The sequence below is a fragment of the Odocoileus virginianus genome, chromosome 20, assembly GCF_023699985.2.
Source record: "Odocoileus virginianus isolate 20LAN1187 ecotype Illinois chromosome 20, Ovbor_1.2, whole genome shotgun sequence".
In the NCBI taxonomy this organism is placed as follows: Eukaryota; Metazoa; Chordata; class Mammalia; order Artiodactyla; family Cervidae; genus Odocoileus; species Odocoileus virginianus.
Genome location: NC_069693.1, coordinates 55,993,942 through 56,018,592, shown reverse-complemented (window position 1 = coordinate 56,018,592; position 24,651 = coordinate 55,993,942). Strand labels below are relative to the sequence as shown.

The following is a 24,651-nucleotide window of genomic DNA, read 5'->3' as shown; positions in this document are numbered from 1 at the left end:
GCTTAATTTTTAAAGACTTTATTTTAAAAATAAATTTACAATGAAATGAAGAGGAAATTACAGAGATTTTTCATTTATTTCCTGTCCTCACACATGTATAACCTGTCCCATTAGCAGCATCACTCACCAAAATGGTACTTTTTTTTAAAGCAAAAATGAGGGTTGCTTAATTTTAAAGTTGGGTCATTAAAAAAATATCAATAGTTAAACTTGTAAGACATAAAAACTAGTATATATTTTAGTAAATGGGTATTCTCCAGGATACTCCTAGGATCCTACTGAATATGTTTCTGACTTTTTCTAACCTTGGAGACAGAGGATCAAAGGAGCAAACCATGGAAAAACATCTGGGTCTACAGTTAAGAGAAAGGTGGTAACTAGGAGGGTTTGTGTAGGTATTTTCCTTTCTGCTCTCCCAGGAGAAGTGGGACCATCTTCATTTGTGGAGTGCCATCATCAGTCTGCCCTCTGATGCCCTCTCTCAGCGCCTGCCGTCTTACTTGGGCTTCTCTTACCTTGGAGGTGAGATGTCTCTTCATGGCTGCTCCAGCAAAGCGCAGCCACCACTCCTTACCTTGGATGTGGGGTAACTCCTCTCGGCTGGAGTACGTCAAGGCTGTATATTGTCACCCTGCTTATTTAACTTCTATGCGGAGTACATCATGAGAAATGTGCGGCTGGAGGAAGCACAAGTTGAAATCAAGATTCCCGGGAGAAATATCAATAACCTCAGATATGCAGATGATACCACCCTTATGGCAGAAAGAGCCTCTTGATGAAAGTGAAAGAGAAGAGTGAAAAAGTAGGCTTAAAGCTCAACATTCAGAAAACTAAGATCATGGCATCCGATCCCATCACTTCATGGCAAACAGATAGGGAAACAGTGGAAACAGTGGCTGACTTTTTTTGGGCTCCAAAATCACTGCGGCTGGTGATTGCAGCCATGAAATTAAAAGACACTTGCTCCTTGGAAGGAAAGTTATGACCAACCTAGACAGCATATTAAAAAGCAGAGACATTACTTGTCAACAAAGGTCCATTTAGTCAAGGCTATGGTTTTTCCAGTGGCCATGTATGGATGTGAGAGTTGGACTATAAAGAAAGCTGAGTGCCGAAGAATTGATGCTTTTGAACTGTGGTGTTGGAGAAGACTCTTGAGAGTCCCTTGGTGTGCAAGGAGATCCAACCAGTCCATCCTAAAAGAGATCAGTCCTAGGTGTTCATTGGAGGGACTGATGTTGAAGCTGAAGCTCCAATACTTTGGCCACCTGATGCAGAGAGCTGACTCATTGGAAAAGACCCTGATGCTGGGAAAGATTGAGGGCAGGGGGAGAAGGGGACGACAGAGGGTGAGATGGCTGGATGGGATTACCAACACAATGGACATGAGTTTGGGGGGACTCTTGGAGTTGGTGATGGACAGGGAGGCCTGGCGTGCTGCGATTCATGGGGTAGCAAAGAGTCGGACACGACTGAGCGACTGAACTGAACTGATCATAAGTCTTCTAGACCAGTACTTCTTCAACCTCAGCATGTGTTAAAATTTACCTAGAGAGCATGCCAATTGCACTTGTGTTATCTTTAGCACCCTCACCTCACACTAAGGAGAAAGAGTAGAAGTTTAGTATTGACCCACAGAGTTAAATGATGTTTTGACATAAATCAGGAAGATACCTGCATGGACCTTCCCCTATTTCTGCAGGTCCTTCAGCACAAAGAAATTCAACCACTGATGGCATCTAACATCATTTTCTCTTCACTTGCCTTCTTTCCTTCATCTATGAAACACCCCCAATCCTTTCACTGAAACCATTCACACCCTTTCTCCACGAAGCCTTCCACAGGTCTCTAGAGGACTTATTCCTACACTTTCAAAGAATGTTGAGTAAATTATGAAGATATACTTCTTCTTCTGGCTTTTAATTATTTCTGAGCCTCTCAAGAGCAGGTCCATTCCTCATTTATTATTGTATCTTGACACCTAGTACATTACCTGTTACATGAAAGATAATCAATAAATAGCAGTTTATGAAGGAATAAGAATGATCCATCATATACAGCTCAAGAAACCTATAGCTTGTGAATTATTCGTGAGAGACAGGAGTAAGTTTTTGATTGTACTTATTAAATGATATGCAAATATATTTTAATTAAAGGAGTTTTGATTACATTTTGAAATACATTCTGATCTTAAAAAAGTCATATACTACAAAAGACATCTAGTTCCACCCTGAGCCATTTGTCATTCATGTACGTGGGCTTGAGACAGTGAAAGTGCTTTCAAATAAGCACATGATTTTACTTAATTATTTTGATTTTCACTCTTTTAATGGTACAGTGCTTTTATAAAACTGAAACATTGTCTACTTCTTGGAGAAAAAATATTTTGTGACTTACTTTGCTTTTTGTTTTCTGTTCTTTTGAAAAGATCTATGTTATGAGCTAGTCATTGACATTCAAGAAACTTCCCAAATGTGGGAGAACAAACATTCTTTCTAACACTTTTTAAAGATTTCCATTTTTTGAGACTGGGAATCTTGATAATTCTCAGGACTACAATAATATTGTCTTGTGACAAGTTTCTACACATACATACCTTTATTTGTTGTTTTACTTTTAAACATTAATGATAGTTGATATGAAGTCATTATAAAATCTTAAGATATACAGATATGTCAAAGCAAAGACTATAGTCATCACCAAGAGTCACACAATTCAGAAATAGTGACAGGTACAAGTGAGCATTATTCCAGACATCTCTAAATATCCCTACTGCAGCCTCGGCCCTCTTGCCATTGGGCTGAGTGATTCCTTGCGATGGTTGGGGGCTGTCCTGTCCTTTGTGGGACATTTAGCAGTATCCTTGGACCCTACCCACTAGAGGCCAGAAGCACCCTCCCCAGTTGTGACAACAAAGTATGTCTCCAGAAATTGCCAAGTGTTTCCTGGGGTCCAGAATAACCCTAGGTTAAGAGGCACTATTCTAGATAGAGGAATAGAAAAAGAGATTCAGAAATAAATTGATTTATTAGCTTTTTGAACTGAAACTGACAGAGAAAGAAGAAACAAATTCAAGCCACGGGGATTGATTTATATTAGTTGTATACCTAATAAACATGTATTCAATGTGCATGATCATGGCTAACTTAAACTTTATAAAAGTTTTAAAGGTTATAGAGTCACTAGGTTTTCTATTAAAGTCTTTTGTATTCTAGACAGCGTTGATCTATTCTGAAAAATATGAAAATTAGCACATATCTGTCCTCTCCTCTTCTTTTTCTCCCCCCACCTCCCAATTTTTGCTAGTTTTGCTATTATTTGTATGGTTGTCTATTTTTGAATATTAACCACTGGTCCTGTCATCAGAGGCCCTCTATTCATGAATGAATTTTTTTCTTTTTCTTCTTAGATGAATTGTATTTTCAGGTAATGATATTTTCTTTGTTTTTTTCTTCTAGAAAGACTCAAGCGTGTCGCATTTCCTGAGCTGGCACACACTTGAGAATGTTGGTTGCCTCAGAACTCTAAAATGAAGTTGGCTGGTTTAATTTTATGTTGTTTTTTGGTAACAGCTTTATTGAGATACAGTCCATGTGCCCTGTAATTCACCTATTTGAAGTGTACAATCTAATGGTGTTTCAGTATATTAAATGGAGTTGTATAACCATCACCACAAGCAATTTTAGAGCATTTTCACACCCCACAAAGAAACTTGTACCTGTTAGCATACTTCCCATTTTCCCCAAACTCCCACTCCAACCTTAGTCAACCAGGCATCTACTCTTTATCTCTGCAGACTTACCGATTCTGGACATTTCATACAGGTGAAAACACAGAATGTGGGATCTTTGCAATTGGCTTCTTTCACCTAGCATCACATTGGCAAAGTTTATCCATACTGTAGATTGTATCAAATGTTCTTTATTTTTTAAGACCTAGTCATTCCTTCGTATGGATACACCACATTTTGATCATCTACTAATCAGTTGTTGGCCATTTGTGTTGGTTCCACTTTTTGTCTATTATGAATAATGTTGCTGTGAACATCTGTGTCTAAGTGTGTTTTTTTGGACATTTGTATTTCCACTTCTTAGGAGTATACATTTAGGAGTGGAACTTCTGGAGTGTAAGGTAACCCTGTGTTTAACCTCATAAGAAAGTGATGTAATGTTTTTGAGTGTGACTCTTCAGCAGTTTGTATATAATATCCTACTGGACTTGCACTAAGAGATTCAAGCCTTGTCTTTTCTAGCTTTTTAAGGTGTCTTTTGATGGACACCTTTTGATTCATATTTCGTTATGAATTGATGTTCTATTTTTACTTTTCACCAAAGAGCTTGTATGTGCTTTACTCTCAGAATTCTTGCAAATTTGGTAAGACTTACCTGTTACCTTAATACTTAAAAAAAAAAGTTAGGCTCACTACATTTTCTTTCAGAAATTTGTAGACAGTGCTCCTTTATCTTCTGATTTTTAATGTTGCTGTGGGAAATTCTGACTTTTCCAGTTTGAGATGATTTGCTTTTTCTGACTGGATTATCGAAGGAATAGTTAACCTCACAGGTCAGTAACTTAACAACGCAGTGTGTATGCTGCTACTTTCTCCTAAAACAGGATATGTTGTGGTAAAAGATATGCCTGCATTTTATAATCTGTTTCAGGAGTTGTGAGCGTGATCTAAATTTCTGTTCTCAGTAATTATGTGACAAGCCAGTATTTTTTTTAAGCTCTTTGACATTTGAATTTTTCTACTAATTTTGTGAAATGTATTTCTTCTCAGTTAATTCATTGCGTTGAAATTTCATGTCTAATCAAGACACCCTCAGAACTTACATGGTTTGAAAAGATTGTTCTAAGTTTCTTGTTCTAAGAAACCCTTGTCATTGAAATTAGTTTCTTCATTTTGCCTGCATCGACTTGTTCAACTGTCTGAGAAATCACAGCTGCCCAGAATGCATTAAATAATCAAAGGTGCATGTAGGCAATAAATAACTTTGCAGAAGTTGTATTCTTAGACTGGAAAAAGATATTGACTAGTGATTTGGTTAATTTCTCTTCCGTTTGACAGAGTCCTGTTCCATTTGGCAGACTACATATAAACCATTAAAAAGAATGAGGATCAATTCCATTTTAACTGATAATCATATAATATAATTTTGCAAGCTCCACTTTCTCTGGTAACCCTTCACCATTAGTAAATTCTTTTTATTTTTTAAGCCTTGGGTTTTATCATATTTTCTTTCCTTGAGCTTCCTTTATCTCATGTTGTTAAAGTTTCTCCACCTTGTTACCCCCTCCTCTCTTCTTGCTTTTTCTCTTTCTTCTGTCTCTCTTCTGTCTCCCCTCTTTACCTTCTTCTATCTGCTTGTGCATCATACACCTTTCAGAATGGTTAAAATTAAAAAAAAATTAGTGACAACACAAATTCTGGTCAGAATGTGGAGAAACTGATCACTCATACATGCTGCTGGGAATGTAAATTGATACTGCAACTCTGGACATTTTTGGCAGTTTCAAAAAAAAAGAAAAAAGCATGCAACTCTCTTTAGAATCACTGATTATACCCCTTGGCATTTATCCCAGAGAACTGAAGACTTATTTGTACAAAAACCTGCAGAAGGATGCTCTTAGCAGCTTGATTTGTAATGACTGAAAACTGAAGCCAACCCACATGTCTTTCAGCAAGCACATAGTTAAATAAATTGTGGAGCATCCGTGCCATGCCACACTACTCAGCAGTAACAAGGAATGAACTATGGACATACACAACAAGCCAGATGAATCTTAAGAGATAATTACGAGTGAAAAAATTATCAGTCTCAAAAGACTACATGCTGTACACCTTTATTTGTAGAGGGTTCCTCAAATGACAGAACAGATTAGTGGCTGCCTGGGGTTACAGAGGGCCTGAAGGCAGGGTGGAAGAGGGTGTGCCTTTAAGAGTGAAGCTATGTACCGCAGCCTCCTTATCCATTCGTCTGCTGATGGGCATCTGGGTTGCTTCCATGTCCTGGCTATTATAAACAGTGCTGCGGTGAACATTGGGGTGCACGTGTCTCTTTCAGATCTGGTTTCCTCGGTGTAGCATCGAAACATATATATTATCAAGGGTGAAACAGACCACCAGCCCAGGTTGGATGCATGAAAGTGATCGGGGCTGGTGCACTGGGAAGACCCAGAGGGATGGGGTGGGGAGGGGAGTGGGAGGGGGGATCGGGATGGGGAACACATGTAAATCCATGGCTGATTCATGTCAATGTATGGCAAAAACCACTACAATATTGTAAAGTGATTAGCCTCCAACTAATTAACGTAAATGGGAAGAAAAAAAAAAAAGAGTGAAGCATAGTGATGAAAATGTTCCGTGCCTTAAGTATATCCATGCCAATGCCCTGGTCATGATATTGGACCATAGTCTTACAAGATATAATCATTGGGGGAAATTAGGTAAAGGGTACACAGAATCTTTATTATTTCCTACAACTCCATGAAAATCTATGGTTATCTCAAAATAAAAATTTTCATTAAGGAAACCCATATTTTGAGCTTTTTAAAATAATTAAGTGTTCAGAAAGATTCCTTTGACTAGTAGATTATCCCTTGCCTTAGCATTTCTGTATTTTCATTTTAATTTATTCACTTTTAAGAAAGGTAGTGTTACCAAACTCATCAAGTTGTATACCCTAAATATGTATAGCTTTTTACATGTCAGTCATACCTCATATAAGTGGTTTTTGAAAAAAGAAGTGAGAAAGAAGGAAAGGAGGTGTTAGCATGTCATGCAGTTTGATTTTAAAAGTAAAACATAGTGTCTTAAAAAACAACTGATTTGTCAAATATTGTCCTTTTTTAAAACATCTTTATTGAAATGTAATTCATATACTGTGCAATTCACCATATAAAGTGAACTATTCAGTGACTATTAGTGTATTCATAGCATTGTGTAACCATTGCCACAGTGAATTTTAGAACATTTTCATTATCCTAGAAAGAACTCTAGGCCTCTTAGCCTCTGTCATCTTTCAGTTTTCCATCTTCCCAGCCAACTAATCTACTTTCTGTCCCTATAAATATATTTGCTTTTAAAAAGAGAATCAGTATCATTAATAAATGATATAAATAAAAGTTTGGTAAAACAGATTTTTAAAAAATTAATTGTAATCTTAATATTCTACTAAGTTAATTTTCCCCCATGGGCTCTTTTTACCTTATGTATAGAATTAAACACTGGGTACATCTTTCTTTTCTATGTAAAAAAAATATATGAATCCTATTATTCATGCAATTTGTTTTGAATTCTAGAAAGTTAATAAGTGGTATACCTGAAGGAATCTTTCCATATCTCTAGTACCCTATAATGAATATAATTGAGACTATAGTAATTATTATTTAATTATTATTTACTTAGAATAATACATTTTTACGTATACTTATATCTGTTTTTATCAGATTCTTTTCCCATATAGGTGATTCCAGAATTCTGAGTAGAGTTCCCTGTGCTATATAGTAGGTCTTTGTTGACTATCTGTTTTATGTACAGTAATATGCATACATCAGGTCTTCCCTAGTAGCTCAGGTGGTAAAGAATCCACCTGCAATGCAGGAAACCTGGTTTTGATCCCTGGGTCACGAAGATCCCCTGGAGAAGGGAATGACAACCCACTTCAACATTCTTGCCTGGAGAATTCCATGGACAGTGGAGTCTGGCAGGCTACAGTCCATGGGATCACAAAGAGTTGGACATGACTGAGTGACTAACACACACATGTCAATCCCAAACTCCTAATTTATCCTCCCTGCCCTCCACTTTTCCCCTTTGGTAGCCCTAAGTTCGTTTTCTGTGTCTGTGAGTCCATTTATGTTTTGCAAATAAATTCATTTGTATCATATTTTCATATTCCATGTGTAAGGCTCATATGATAACTGTCATTGTCTGAATTAATTCACTTGGTATGATTATCTCTAGGTTCATCTGTGTTGCTGCAGGTGATGTTTTGTTGGCACGACAAAGAGCATTCACACAGTAGGCGTTTGCATTCAGGTCTGCTGTAGGCATAGCCTAGGAATTTTTAAACCACCCCAGCCATGAAATCCTCTGCGCTTCAGCTGCCCCATGCCTGCTGGGGTCTGCTCCGCCTCCTCTTTCCTTCCCCTTCTTTCTCTGAGGCAACCCACATCCTCCCAGGTGCTTCTTGGCAGTCTGTAAAGAGCTTCGCTGTCAAATGTCAATAATGTTATTTGATCACGGAAATATTGGCCTTGGCTTTCTTTATAATTGTTGTGAATTAGGAGTAATTTCTTAATTCAGGTAAATGTTCTTAGGTTTTTACCTACTGTGAGTCTGTAAAATAAGGTTTGCTAACTAGACAAACGAGGTACTGTGTATGTGAGAGTGCTTAAACTACCTAAGATAATAAATTGTTTTCACTACTGTAGAAGCATTCATTGTAAAGATAGCAACATTCGAAGAATTTGTTCCTCTATTTGAACCAGTTCCCTGAATGATGCTCTGTTGGGTTGGTTGTGATTTTAAAATGAAGCCAATGGAATATTACATTCTTATAGTAATATTATCTAATTTAGACCTTCAAGTATTTCTGAGTGTTCCTCTTAGTAATCAGTCCAAAAGAGCAAGATTTAATAATATTCCATAATTTAAAGTTACAGCTTTTTTTTAACATTTATACATTTCAGCAGACAGACATTTAATTCCTTCTAAAAATAGATCAGGTAAGAACTGTTAAGAAACCAGTGTGTTATTACCCCTAGCTTGATATTTTGCATTTTCTTGCTCTCTTTCCTAGAAAGTAAAATGTCTAGGCATATAAATAGCTGTAAAATGGAAATAAGGGCAAAGTTTGACATACTCAGAAAATATACAGTTTCCCTCGGCTGTAGGGAGAAAAAAGTCCCTTTGAGTGTATTCTCAACTGAGTAAACTCAGCTCTAAAATTGTCCACATATGAGCTGGGGATTGACTTTTGAATCAGGTTCATAGGAAATACAGAAAAAATACAATAGGTATAAACACTGTCTGGATCCAGAATTTATAGAAAAGAAATGACAATCTTAAGGAATAAATAGAAGCCAAGTCAAGTTTGTGACTTTAACTCTAACTCCCTTTCTGTTCTCTACTAGCATAATGAATCGTTGTTTTGAAATTCCTGTGTTCTAACTTCAGAGGATCAATAAGTCTTTCTTCCAGGAAGGTGATTTAGTCGAATTTTATTCAGTGTTGTGAGTACATATGAAGGCAGTTGCTTAAAACTCAAGATGTATATCTCTTTTTGATGTGTTGACAACTTGCATAGTTCATTGCTCCAATAATGCTTCTCATCAACGACATGTATCCAGTTGAATTTCACGCCTGTCACTTCATGCCACTGCATGTGTATTTTTTTCCCCATATTTTCTGCTATGTAAGACCCAGAATATTTTTTTTTCAAAAGAAAACTTGTAGATAACAAAAAAAAAAGTGGCAAAGTGAAGAAGTTGTATTTCTATATGACAGAAATTATAATTAACTATATGCTTCCCTGGTGGCTTAAAGGGTAAAGCGTCTACCTGCAATGCAGGAGACCCGGGTTCAATCCCTGAGTCAGGAAGGTCCCCTGGAGAAGGAAATGGCAGCCCACTCCAGTACTCTTGCCTGGAAAATCCCGTAGCCTGGGAGGCTGTAGTCCATGGGGTCGCAAAGAGTCGGACACGACTGAGCGACTTCACTTTCACTATATAGTCCACATAATTTTTTGCGAATGTCTTAGTATACTTCAATTTTGAAACACTCTCACCTTCTTATTTTGAGCATTTAAAATTTTTTGAGAGCCTTTTTCCTCACTGTTGCAAGCAGAGTAAAGGATAATTTAGGATGAAAAGAGCATTTTCTCTTTGAGACTATCAGCATAGCACAGAGTAAGTAGTGTCTTGATCTTTAATTAGATGAGAATATTTTTACTGCCATTCTCAGTTTAAAAAAATCACAAAGTCCATTAATGAAAACAGTTTGTTGAGGGTGTAGCTCTGTAAAACATGTATTAGGAGTGTCAGAACAAAAAAAACTTTGAGCTTCTGAAGAGTTTTTGTTATTTAAAGTAATGCAAGGTGTTTCAATTTTCAAATTATAAAAAAACTGTCTATTAATGCTTGGCAGATCTTACCGTAGTGCTTTGGCATTTAGGCTTCGGAGTTTTTCCTTCATGTGAAATATGACTTGCAGACCTTTAGTGTGGTCATCATTCCTGTCCTGTGTTGGAAGGAACCCAGAATTTCAATCCTTGTAAAATCTCTCATCATATTTTCATGTTTTGCATACTGTATAGTAAACAGACAAAAGAAAAGCAGGTTTGTATAAATGAGCAATATTTTAATAGTAAAACTGCAAAAAATAGAAAATGTAGTTATGTCATTTGTGAATTTGTTTCCATTCTTATTTTTTCCTTAAAAATAAAACAGAGTTATTTTGGAATTCAGCTTCCTTCAATACCGAGGCATCCTACCTCCATTTTCCTACTTTCCATGGAGAGCTGAGTGCAGATGTGTCTTTCTTCTTCAAGACAACAGCTTCATCTGGGGTGTTTTTAGAGAACCTGGGGATTACCGACTTCATACGGATAGAGCTACGCTGTAAGTCGTCTTTTCCTTAGACGTCTGTGAATTCTGTTTAGGAGTAATGAGTGAGTGTACAGTCGTGTCCAACTCTGTCACCTCGTGGACTGTAGCCCCCCAGGTTTGTCTGTCATGGGATTTTCCAGGCAAGAGTACTGGAGTGGGTAGCCATTTCCTATTCCAGGGGTTTAGGAGTAAATTCTGTAACTAATTTTTAAAATACTGTATTTCTACATTATCAACCAAATTTTTCATTGTGTCCTTTGGGAAAAAAAAATATATTAAGATAGCATTTTTTGCAAGAAAATTATTTAATATTTAACATGTGATAATTTGGGGAAATTATTAGTATTCTCTAGAACCAACTTTAAAAGTCTTTTAAATTCAGAAAAATTAAACATTTTAAAAAAATCCAAATACTCAGTTTAAAAATTAATTAGATCAACCAGCCATATTGTTTTGATATCCTCTTCAGTTCAGTTCAGTTCAGTTCAGTTGCTCAGTCATGTCCGACTCTTTGTGACCCCATGAATCGCAGCACGCCAGGCCTCCCTGTCCATCACCAACTCCTGGAGTTTACTCAAACTTAGGTCCATTGAGTTGGTGATGCCACCCAACCATCTCATCCTCTGTTGTCCCCTTCTCCTCCTGCCCCCAAATCCCTCCCAGCATCAGGGTCTATTCCAGTGAGTCGACTCTACGAATCAGGTGGCCAAAGTATTGGAGTTTCAGCTTCAGCATCAGTCCTTCCAATGAACACCTAGGACTGATCTCCTTTAGGATGGACTGGTTGGATCTCCTTGCAGTCCAAGGGACTCTCAAGAGTCTTCTCCAACACCACAGTTCAAAAGTATCAATTCTACGGCACTCAGCTTTCTTCACAGTCCAACTCTCACATCCATACATGACCACTTGAAAAATCATAGCCTTGAATAGATGGACCTTTGTTGACAAAGTAATGTTTCTGCTTTTTAATATGCTATCTAGGTAGGTCATAACTTTCCTTCCAAGGAGCAAGTGTCTTTTAATTTCATGGCTGCAATCACCATCTGCAGTGATTCTGGAACCCCCAAAATAAAGTCTATCACAGTTTCCACTGTTTCCCCATCTATTTCCCATGAGGTGATGGGACTAGATGCCATGATCTTAGTTTTCTGAATGCTGAGCTTTAAGTCAACTTTTTCACTCTCCTCCTTCACTTTCATCAACAGGCTTTTTAGTTCCTCTTCACTTTCTGCCATAAGGGTGGTGTTATCTGCATATCTCAGGTTATTGATATTTCTCCCAGCAATCTTGATTCCAGCTTGTGCTTCTTCCAGCCCAGCATTTCTCATGATGTACTCTGCATATAAGTTAAATAAGCAGGGTGACAATATACAGCCTTGACATACTCCTTTCCCTATTTGGAATCAGTCTGTTGTTCCATGTCCAGTTCTAACTGTTGCTTCCTGACCTGCATACAGGTTTCTCAAGAGGCAGGTCAGGTGGTCTGGTATGCTCACCTCTTTCAGAATTTTCCACAGTTTATTGTGATCCACACAGTCAAAGGCTTTGGCATACTCAATAAAGTAGAAATAGATGTTTTTCTGGAACTCTTGCTTTTTCGATGATCCAGTGGATGTTGGCAATTTGATCTCTGGTTCCTCTGCCTTTTCTAAAACCAGCTTGAACATCTGGAAGTTCATGGTTCACCTATTGCTGAAGCCTGGCTTGGAGAATTTTGAGCATTACTTTACTAGCATGTGAGATGAGTGTGATTGTGCGATCGTTTGAACATTCTTTGGGATTGCCTTTCTTAGGGATTGGAATGAAAACTGACCTTTTCCAGTCCTGTGGCCACTGCTGAGTTTTCCAAATTTGCTGGCATATTGAGTGTAGCACTTTCACAGCATCATCTTTCAGGATTTGAAATTGCTTAACTGGAATTCCATCACCTCCACTAGCTTTGTTCGTAGTGATGCTTTCTAAGGCCCACTTGACTTCACATTCCAGGATGTCTGGTCTAGGTGAGTGATCACACCATTGTAATTATATGGGTTGTGAAGATCTTTTTGTACAGTTCTTCTGTGTATTCTTGCCACCTCTTCTTAATACCTTCTGCTTCTGTTAGGTCCATACCATTTCTGTCCTTTATCGAACCCATCTTTGCATGAAATGTTCCCTTGGTATCTCTAATTTTCTTGAAGAGATCTCTAGTCTTTCCCATTCTGTTGTTTTCCCTCTATTTCTTTGCATTGATCGCTGAGGAAGGCTTTCTTATCTCTCCTTGCTATCCTTTGGAACTCTGCATTCAAATGGGAATATCTTTCCTATCCTCCTTTGCTTTTCACTTCTCTTCTTTTCACAGCTATTTGTAAGGCCTCCTCAGACAGCCATTTTGCTTTTTTGCATTTCTTTTCCATGGGGATGGTCTTGATCCCTGTCTCCTGTACAATGTCACAAACCTGTCCTCTTAGACTGCTATTAATATTTTGATATCAAAAGTATATTGCATGCTTTTGAAATCAAATAAATCCTGAAGCTTTGATGCAGAGACATGGGTTTGAGCCCTAGGTTGGGAAGATCCCCTAAAGGAATAAATGCCAAATCACTCCAGTATTCTTGCCTGGAAAGTCCCATGGACTAAGGAACCAGGTGGGCTCTAGTCCATGGGGTCGCAAAAGAGTCAGACACGAATGAGAGACTAAACAAACAAATAGCTTTAGTTTTTGTCAATATGAACAGTTAACTCCAGTGATGAGTTTGTTAGAATCCATTTTCCCCCCAAAACTCAAATGCATTTTAATGTCTCATTCCATGTCTATTCTGCACCAACATCCCTGGTTTCTTCCATCGCATGCAAATGCAAACCATTACCTTCATGTTTAGTGACTGTTGATGCAATGGGGCTCTTCCTGAGGGTATTGCAGACTGAGCACCCCCACCACAGGGACTAACGCGAACAATTTTCATGTCTGATGCTTCCAGCTCCTGCAGTTGTGACGTTTTCGTTTGATGTGGGAAATGGGCCTTTTGAAATCTCAGTGCAGTCACCCACTCACTTCAACGACAACAAGTGGCACTACGTCAGGGTTGAGAGGAACATGAAGGAGGCCTCAGTTCAAGTGGATCAGCTCTCACCAAGGACGCAGCCGGCCCCGGCAGATGGGCATGTCCTCCTGCAGCTCAACAGTCAGCTCTTCGTGGGTAAGCCCTGCTGTGGACAGTTTGTCTTTAATTGTATAATGTCAGTGCAGAGATAGGCCAAGAGAAACTAACGCCAACTGTAGATAATGATGCAGTCCCTGGGGTCGCAAGGAGTCAGACACGACTGAGGGACTGAACTGAACTGATAAGGTAATGATAACACCGCCCCCAAACCACCATCTATTGAGAACTTACATTCCAGGCTGCACTGGGTGTTTTGACTACTTCCTCATAACCAACCTGTGCAATGGATATTATCCCAGTTTTACCGACAAGGTAACTGAGGTGCAGGAGGCTGAAATCTCTTGCCTTCAGAAACCCACCTAGTAATGAAATTCACATTTGTGTTTGACTAATTCATAAACCTGCATTCTTTTCATTTCCAGTTTTGTTGAGATGTAATTGACATAGGGAACCATATAAATTTAACATAAATATTCTTAATTTTCCAGACTATGTGACTTGTTCCAATTTTTTTTTTTAATGTTAGTGTCTTTAGTATGATGTTGGACTTGTTTACCTTTGTTCCCCAGGAAGTCGAATAACCCTTCTTGTAAATCCAACTGACACCAGCCAGTGATCCCTGCCAAAAACAAGCCAATGGCAGGAAAAAGAAAAAAAAAAAAAAATCCAGCATGAGCGAAGTGTTCTAGCATTCATGGTTTGACCAGTTATACCAGTTCTACTGGTGTCCATTATTTTCCCATTTTTCTGATGTCTTCTGATCACCTACTTTATATTTATATCCAAACGTTATTCCTTTATTTTCTAGTTACATTCATTTGGTAGGTATAGACTTGATAGGAGAATCCTTCTGAGTGTGTTTGTTTTACATCTTTGCTAATTACAGGACTTATTGATCATGAAGTTCAAGGAATTATCTTTTACTTGATCACTTTTCACGTATTTTAGTGTAAATGAGGACACAGCAGCACTGTCACTCAGGATAAATTGTAAATTATCAGAAACTGTTTCAAGCCTTTGTAAGAGTTATGTTTTAGAGCAGAATTCTCATCAGATCCCCATTACATCTTCTCTTGTTTAATGGCCTTGTTTTAAGCTCTCTCACTGGGAGGGATGAAGCTGATTGAAGGGTATGGAAATAATAAAGAAAACATGAGAGGAAATTCATAACTTTTCTTTTAATAACATGCTAGGAGCTCAGTCAGGAAATTGACACAGATATTTCTTGAGTTACAAACAATAAGAGATGGTCACAGCAAAAGGTATGGCAATTTAAAATCTGTCAGGATCTAGGAAATAGCCTTCCTGTTCTTAGAAATTGAGAAAGCTGAAACAGTCCTCGAATTTTTCAGTGAAATCTGCTGCAGTTTGCCTGGGCATGACCTTTCATTCTTTGTATGAATTTTAACTTCCTAGAAATGGAGTCACTGTGTATTGTGTCTGATAGGAAGCTTGGCCTTAATTTGTTTTTAGGGTAGTTGTAATGGATAGAAATACTATTATGAAACAGAATGATATATTAGGACAGACTTGAGTCTTTTGACCTCAGTCATGTGTTATAATTTTAATAAGGATCTAAGAGATTTTATCTTTATGGGGAATATTGGTTAGGATTTTTATATTCCCATATGTTAAAATCAAGCATGATTGTGTTATTAGAAAGGTTTAGAAATTGAAATCTTTATTGTATTTTCAAAATCATTGAAAATTAAAAGGAAAAGCAGAAAGAAAGATCTTTGGAAAAAGTTATGTCTATTGAGAAAAATCTCTTTTTATAGTCCCCTCCTTCCTACTCATAGCTAACTGAGTAAATAGAAGTGGTTAATGTAATTATATTAAAAAATGGACTCATGTTGAAAGAAAGTCTTGCAGCGTTAGGTGGAGACACATCATTGATTGCCAAGAGGCCATATAGAGGTCTATTTTTATCTTTACCTCTACTGTAAGACTGAACTACTCTTAGGAAAGGACCCCAACCAAGTTAATAGAATAATACATACAAGATAATATCATAATTTGTCAGTTTTCAACATTACTATTAAATCAGCATTTTTAAATTTCTCGATGAAAATACCTTTCCCCTTTGGGAAGATTCAATGGAATTTAAATTATAATTAAAAGGTTATACTGAATTAGCATAAAGTGGGTGAAACTAGTACAAAAAAAACTAGTAATAATCACAGCTAGTTTGATGTAGCACTTATTAAGACAAAAGGTAGTTCTCTGCCTTCCTGAGAGTATATTTCTGGGGAAAAGGCAAGAAGCAGCCAAAAAAAGAATAAAAACAAAATAAAGGCAAAGAGACAAAACAAAAAAATACATATATAAATATCAGTTCAGTTCAGTTCAGTTCAGTTGCTCAGTCATGTCCGACTCTTTGTGACCCCATGAATCGCAGCACGCCAGGCCTCGCTGTCCATCACCAACTCCTGGAGCTTACTCAAACTCAGGTCCATTGAGTTGGTTAGGCCATCCAACCATCTCATCCTCTGTCGTCCCTTTCTCCGCCTGCCTCCAATCTTTCCCAGCATCAGGGTTTTTCCAGTGAGTCAGTACTTCACATCAGGTGGCCAAAATATTAGAGTTTCAGCTTCAACATCAGTCCTTCCAGTGAATATTCAGGACTGATTTCCTTTAGGATGAACTGGTTGGATCTCCTTGCAGTCCAAGGGACTCTGAAGAGTCTTCTTCAACACCACAGTTCAAAATCATCACTTCTTTGGCACTCAGCTTTCTTTATAGTCCAACTCTCACATCCACACAAGACTACTGGAAAAACCATTGCTTTGACTAGACGGACCTTTGTTGGCAAAGTAATGTCTCTGCTTTTTAATATGCTGTCTAGGTTGATCATAGCTTTCCTTCCAAGGAGTGTCTTTTAATTTCATGGCTGCAATCACCATCTGCAGTGATTTTGGAGCCCAAAGAAATAAGTCTATCACAGTTTCCACTGATTCCCCATATGTTTGCCATGAAGTGATGGGACCAGATGCCATGATCTTAGTTTTCTGAATGTTGAGCTTTAAGCCAACTTTTTCACTCTTCTCTTTCACTTTCATCAAGAGCCTCTTTAGTTCTTCTTCGCTTTCTGCCATAAGGGTGGTGTCATCTGCATAGCTGAGGTTATTGACATTTCTCCTGGCAATCTTAATTTCAGCCTGTGTTTCATCCAGTCCAGCATTTCTCATGATGTACTCTGCATATAAGTTAAATAAGCAGGGTGACAATATACAGCCTTGAGGTACTCCTTCCCCTATTGGAACCAGTCTGTTGTTACATGTCCAGTTATAACTGTTGCTTCCTGACTTGCATATAGATTTCTCAGGAGGCAGGTCAGATGGTCTGGTATTCCCATCTCTTTAAGAATTTTCCACAGTTTGTTGTGATCCACACAGTCAAAGGCTTTGGCATAGTCAACAAAGCAGATGTTTTTCTGGAACTCTTTTGCTTCTTTGATAATCCAGCAGATATTGGGAATTTGATCTCTGGTTCCCCTGCCTTTCTTTATCCAGCTTGAACATCTGAAAGTTCACAGCTCATGTACTGTTGAAGCCTGGCTTGGAGAATTTTGAGCACTACTTTGCTAGTGTGTGAGATGAGTGCAATTGTGTGGTAGTTTGAGCCTTCTTTGGCATTGCCTTTCTTAGGGATTGGAATGAAAACTGACCTTTTCCAGTCCTGTGGCCACTGCTGAGTTTTCCACATTTGCTGGCGTATTGAGTGCAGCACTTTCACAGCATCATCTTTTAGGATTTGAAATAACTCAACTGGAATTCCATCACCTCCACTAGCTTTGTTTGTAGTGATGCTTCCTAAGGCCCACTTGACGTTGCATTCCATATATATATATAACAATGTATATACATACACACACAAGCATGGATATACACATATATGTAAAATTTCAGATAACGATAAATACACAAAGTAAAAGTGGGATAAGACCTCAGACAGTTTGGTTTGCAGACTTCTGTTTCAAGTGAGGTGTTCACTGGAGTCCTCCTTGAGGACCTTACACTGGAACAGGGGCCAGCGGAAGCAGCGGGATCCCTGTGAGCATCCGAAGGAAGAGAATTCCGGGCAGTGGGGATGAGCTTCGGGAAGTAAGGAGCAAGTCATGAGGTCTGAGGATGGAATTTGTGTGGGAGGAGAGGATGGTGTGAAGTGAGGTCGAGTTGTATATTATAAGGCCATGGTCAGGACTTTGGATTTTATTCTAAAGGCTCAGATGAGTGGAATGGTCTAATTTCTGTTTTCCACCTTCTCTCTTACTAGGGAAAAGGTGGAAGCAGGCCACGGCTTTAGTCCCCGAGAGAGATCGTGGCGGCATGGGCCAGAGGGGAGATGGTGATAAAGAGAGTTGGGGCATGTCTTAAACGGAGGTGTACACCGCTTACTAACGGGTTGGTTATCTCTGCTCGTGTTTGCCATTGACTCCTGCTAATATCCTTCAGCAAGTTCTCTGCATTACTCACATCATGTCTCAGTTTTTAATATCACCTGGAGTTAGCTTTTCTTGTTTTCTTCCTTTATCCTAACTTGTAGCAGGATTAAAGCTGTTCCGTGGCCCCACCATGCAGTCCAAACCACAGTCTCACCAGCCTGGAAGAGACCCCTGGGTATTCTTCATAGTCTGGGGAAAATAACCCGCCTCCCCAGTGAGGTTCCACCCACCCATCACTGTCACCAGGAAGTTGGGCTGCTTTGTTCAAGTGTTCTTTGCCAGTACATGGCAGATGTAGAGGGATCTTCTCTTAGAAACTGTTTCTCCACTTAGTAATGCCTTCACATTGTTTGAGTTAAGTCAACTCCCAGAGTCTGGACTCCTGTGGGTGACTGGGAATCTCTGCTTTAATCCAATATAATTGATTTTCTGGCTAAAATCTTAAAGGGCAATTTCACTTCCCTTACTTACAGGTTCAAGAGTTTAATTTGTAGTTCACCCATCCATATTAAAAATAATTATGACTAATCAGTATTTTCAAGGGTGCATAATGACTATCATTTGTATTTGGGGATCAGGACAAATAAATGAGATAAGTGTAATCGAAAAGAGTAAGCCTGTAGTTTTCAGCATCACTTTTTCTCCTAATAAAAATGTTTAAATTGAGACACTGATGATGGTGATGATGATATTTTAAATTATATGGAAGCACAATTTTTATAAATAGAGGGCAAAGCTGAAATACCAAGGTTAGTGTATCAGTTGGTCAAAGTTAGATTATGTTATTACCCCAGCATTCAGTAGTTTTTATAAAAAAATTCAGCTTCTTATTTATAACCAAACAGCACAAAACTGGAGAAGGCAGTGGCACCCCACTTCAGTATTCTTGCCTGGAGAATCCCATGGACAGAGGAGCCTGGTAGGCTGTAGTCCATGGGGTCTCGAAGAGTTGGACACGACTGAGCAACTTCACTTTCACTTTTCACTTTCATGCATTGGAGAAGGAAATGGCAACCCACTCCAGTGTTCTCGCCTGGAGAATCCCAGGGACGGCGGAGCCTGGTGGGCTGCCGTCTATGCCTAACACAGAGTCAGACACGACTGAAGAGACCTAGCAGCTGCAAAGCACAAAACAGTAAACTCGTTGTGGACTATTTCAAATACCAAATAAAGTGATTTTGTAGTACTACAAACATGAAACAGTAGAATTTTCAACAATGTAGAAATTTGCCTGTTTGAGATACTCTCTTTAACACTTTTCCCTGTAAGTAAAAGGTTGCAGATATTTGAATATATGTTAATCTTGATTTAAATTCTCTCCTCCAGCTGTCTGTGCTACCATAGCCAGGTCTGTGTTGATTTATGTTACCTTTTTTTTGAGATGAGAGGTTTTGGCAGCCTCTCAGAAGTGAGCACTGCAATAGGATAACATGAAGGAAACCAGTGTATTTTCTCCATCGCTTGCTTCACTCTGTCCTCTAAGGACCAATAATAAAGTGTGTTCACATCTCAGAGTGAGACTCTGAGGCAAGACTAATGAGCAAAATCTTTTTATTTCTGAGCAAAATCAGTAAAACTAAATAGAAAACATGACTGAAAATGTGATTCAGCTGAGCAACAATTACACTTAGCAGTTGAAATAGGCATAAGGAAGTGGTACATAAGTTTCAGAGATTCAACTACACCACAGAATTATAACAAACAAGAACTTGAACAATTCATGTAGCTCCTGATATTAGTATAACTATCTTCAACTAATCTAAACTGTAGGATGGCATGCAAAATGAAGGAGTAATGAAATCATGAACAGAAATCTTTGTATGTAAAAGTTAACCTTGATGTGATGGTCACATGAGAAACAGGAGAACATCTTCCCTCTCCCCAGAAAATCTCAGCCATCACATTGCTTTTTAGTGTAAAAATGATGATTCCCCTCCTATCTGTAGCCCATCTTTCTCCAATCTTGTTCTAAATTATGGCACTGGGTCTTTACCAACCTTTTCACATTCTTTCACTTTGTCCTTTTTTGTTTGTGTGTGATTCATGACATGTCTTAGTTAAATAGTCCTATTCAGAGGTGCTATTCCCTATCTTAAAAAATAAGTTTAGGAACTCAGTGCTGATTGGTGTATTAAACATATGCCCTTGACCTTGTAGACATGGGGGACTCAATGTTGAGAGTCACTGCTGTGATTATACACCCACAGCCATTCTCCAGCCACGGAAATGATGCAGAGAAAAGAATCAATCATTTTTTTAAAGCTGAAATGTGACAGTGGTCATTTTCTATTTTGGTTTGTAAACTCAGCATTTTTCTTAGAAGCATCTTAAATTAGCCTTGAATTGATTTTCATTCAACCAGCTCTGCAATTTTTGTTTGCAGCCTGAATTCTTTCACTGGCAGGTTTCTAAATGGGGCAAACTTCATTTCAATACTTTGGGACTAGGACCCGAAGGAGAAGTAAGGACGCCTGATGTAGACTCTGAAGTCATTTGCATTGCATTTGAATTGCATCAAATCTACAAATATTTATTATCTTGAGCAAACAGTTTCTAAATACCATACACAAAGGTTAATGCTGAACTCTAACATATTGAAGCTCTGAAGGCTGGTTTTCAACCTAGTCACACGTTCACATTGCCTGGGGAGCTTTCTGGACACTGACAGTACCAAAAAAGTGAAAGTGAAAGTCGCTCAGTTGTGTCTGACTCTTTGTGACCCCATGGACGTTACAATCCATGAAATTCTTCAGGCCAGAATACTGGAGTGGGTAGCCTTTTCCCTTCCCCAGGGGATCTTCCCAACCCAGGGATTGAACCCAGGTCCCCTGCATTGCAGGCAGATTCTTTACCAGCCGAGCCACAGGGCAGTATCAGGACAGTACCAGAACAAAGATATATTTATTTACTGTGGATGGATGTTTGCATACTTTCAAAGTTGCATATTACAAATACAATGCTGTGCTGGTCTTTTGGTGAACATATGCTTGTATACCTGTTGGTTGTGTACCTAGGGGTGGAATTACTGGGTCATAGGAATAAGCATATGTCAAGCATTAGTAGACACTGCCAAATCTCTGTTGACCATTTGGATATCATTCTTTTTGAAGTGGCTGTTCAGATCTGTTGCCCATTTTCTACAGGGTTGTCTTCTTTTAAAAAAATTTTAGGAGCTCTTTATATAAATAGTGGGTGAGTCCTTTACAGATTCATTTATTATAGATATTTTCCTTTCTCTCTATGGTTTGCATTTTCACATTGCTGATGTCTTTTGGTGAGCAGAAGTTCTTAATTATAATATATTCTGGATTTCTTTCTCTTTGCTTTCTGTTTGTTTTAGATAGGCTAAAATACAGTTACAGGAAGAGAATGCCAAACAACTTGATGCTTGAATAATTTTTATTACAGGCTAATTTTCCTTTGTAGTCCTAAATATGTTCCCTCATTATCAAAGTTCAGTGCAATAAAAGTCGTGTTGCTCTGTAATGTAATCATATCATTTATTTCAAATTTTTTCTTCTCTCTTTGAGGCGTCAATTTCATGATTAGCCAGAGAAGCTCCCAGTGGACTTTTCCTTGTCCAGCGGCAATCTTGAGTGACTGTTGACTAAAATCAGAATTCAGATGGGATCTCTTGAGATCAGAGAATATGATGTATAGCACCAAGTTTCATTTCTTTGAAAAACAGGCCTTAGTATGGTCAAACCACTCAGCACTGTGGCCCCAACTCTGAGCAGACCCATTTTCCCCCTTGCGGCTGCCGCCAGGACCTGTGCTCATCACTGGCTCTGGTTCAGGGAAAAGTGACTGACTTGTCTGCCTGTGACATGCTTTCTTACACCACCCTCCTCTTTCAGCCATCATAGCTCTTTGAACTTGAGGGAGGACAGTCCTGCTCTTCCTAGCCTTGCAGGGCTTTCTTTGTTCAGTGAGGAATGTTCCACGGCAAAACTATAGCTGGGCTTCCAGCCTCAGCACTTACACGAACTGATGCTATTGTTCCTGCAAGGCCGCGTCTTCCCCCGGACCTCGGGGATGGCCGGGAAGATCTGCTGTGTGATGTGCAGAGCACGGTCCCCTGACCCGGTCCCGGCCCCGCCCGCATGCCCAGTCATTTCCCTGTCCCCACGGAAGGCCCGTGGCCAGGGCCTCCCTGCCATTCTCTGCAGACTGCCCTGCTCAGAGAGAGCCCCTGTCCTCTGCCCAACAAGCCTCTGCAACTTTGGATTTTGGGGGATCTTGCTTTCTTTGTTCTTCTAAGGCCCCTGGATGGATTGCACAGTTCCTGGTTAATCCTCAATTATATTCGAGCGCAGCACATAAATAATTTGCCATTGAAAAATTAAAGGTCTTCCTGCCACAGGAGTAGTGGGAAGTTGGCAGAGGAAAGAGCCAGCTTGCCCTCTGCGTCAATAGCATCTGTCACCTAGTCTAACTTCCTGAGAGTGCGGAACGTGATAAGAGGATTGGACTCAGCCTTCGCTCAGCACCTAGCACACTTATTTAGGTGCAATATCCCAATCCTGTTGTGTAAGTGAACAGATTCGGTTGTGTTCATCCACATAGAAAGGTTGGGTGTTTGTTTCACAAAATACCCAGTGTATATGAAGTTCCAGAATCCATTATATCTGATACAGTATGGCAGGTAAATTGATAGAAAATTAATTGGAAGACGGTTCCAAACATAATAACTCAGCAGAAACATCCAGAATCAATTAATCAAACTGCAACTCATTTTAATTGGACATCCTCTAACCTGGAGAAGTCGTTGGAATGCCTAATTAAGCTTTCAAGCCTAACCCTATTTACATGAGCCATATTTTCCTGAACAGCTACATCTTAAAATGAGAGGTTAGTAACTTGCAGCCTAATGGTAAAGTAAAAATCTTCAATATCCATGTGCTGCAAATGTTTATTTAATTGGACATCACATTTTCTTGGTAATTTAAAAATGTAATTTAAAGCTATTTGATTAGGCAAACATTAGCTCTTTAAAAGGGCTTCCCAGGTGGTTTAGTGGTAAAGAATCGCCTGCCAATACAGGAGACGCAGGTTTGATACCTGGGTCGGGAAGATCCCCTGGAGAAGGAAATGGCAACCCACTCCATGCCTGGGAAATCCCGTTGACAGAGGAGCCTGGTGGGCTACCGTCCATGGGATCGCAAAGAGTCAGACACTCAGTCGTGTCTGAGCACACACACACGAAACTTTTTAAAGAATCAAGAAATCTTATTTACAAACTGTGTTGATTTTCCTCTCACTATTACAGATGCTGTTTAAGCATGCATTTCACACGTATGTACATGTATTTCTACCTGTGAATATCCCCGTCTTCTGACCTTCCTCTCCACTTGGTGTCTATTTCTACCTCTGACATCATGCTATGCCCATGTTTCCCTTTCTAAACCCATTGCTAGACCGTGAGATCTGTGAGACCAAGACCCACTGATATAACTCTGTACCTCCAGTATCAGACAGTGTCCAGAAAAGAGCTGCTAAATTATCTTACCCAGGACTGAAATGCCATTGAAATCGAGTGATCCGAGGAGAAGAAAATGAAACTCTTCTTTTTTGACCGGGTTTTGGTGTGGAGAGGCAGGAGGCGTCCCCCACTGTAGGTTTTTGTCTTCACTCTGCCTCTGACTAAACGTGTTTATTCTGAAATTTCTCAGCTATGCCCACGGGCTAGTCCCTGAACTTGTCTGTGCCTCTAGTTTCTCATCTGCAACAAAAACAGCAGAAAACAAACAAGAATGAATGAGTTGGAGCTGATGAAAATGGATGTCTTTTAAGTTGTTGGACTCCAGGTTATTTAGTTATTATTATGTCACTGGCAGACTGAGATAAACCCCTAAATCAGAGAGCCTGTGGATATTTCAGAGTGACAAATGCATAACAGACTGTGATTTAGTGGTGCTGTGTACTATAAACTCTACAGCATGATTTAAAATACTGTAACATGAAGTCAGTGAAATACACCAGGAATACACACCTCTAATGCAGACTTCATAGCATCTGGCCCTCCTCCAAAGAGTGCCTGGGCCAGAGCTAAAACCAAGGCTGCAGGCTGCCCTCCTTACCCAGAAAAGAGAACGCCAGCAAGGATGCCCCAAGAATCTCTGTCACAGACTTGACTGAGCCCTAGACATTCTTACTGAGTCAAGGTAACAGCGACCTGGATGTGGAAGGAAGATGTCCTGGAGATGAGGGATGCAGGGAGGCGCCAGGGGTTGCAGAAGACTGAGAACCCTAGGCGGAGCGCAGCAGGGTGACAGTGACTCTGGACTCCGGGGAAACATCAGCTCCTTCCTGCCTTGCCCAGGAGCCTGGAATTGTACGGTGTCTGGCTCCATGCCACACGAATTCTGGACTTATAAATAGAGCATATGACATCCACCCCCTTACGGCTTTCATATTCTTCATTGAAGAGCTGCAAATTATGTCAGCTGAAG

At 39.3% G+C, this 24,651-nt stretch overlaps 1 protein-coding gene across 2 annotated transcripts in view; it reads left to right on the top strand.

Annotated features, from left to right (window-relative positions):
* CNTNAP4 (contactin associated protein family member 4) overlaps nucleotides 1-24,651 on the top strand; it is a 271,612-nt gene that overhangs the window by 218,219 nt on the left and 28,742 nt on the right. Inside the window, exons 16-17 of one of the 2 annotated variants that reach the window (XM_070451515.1) lie at nucleotides 10,471-10,623; nucleotides 13,573-13,791. In XM_070451515.1, the coding sequence (XP_070307616.1) occupies nucleotides 10,471-10,623; nucleotides 13,573-13,791 (372 nt within the window). Of the gene's footprint in view, nucleotides 1-10,452; nucleotides 10,624-13,572; nucleotides 13,792-24,651 lie in introns of both variants that reach the window. The other variant, XM_070451514.1, reaches the window with a different exon arrangement.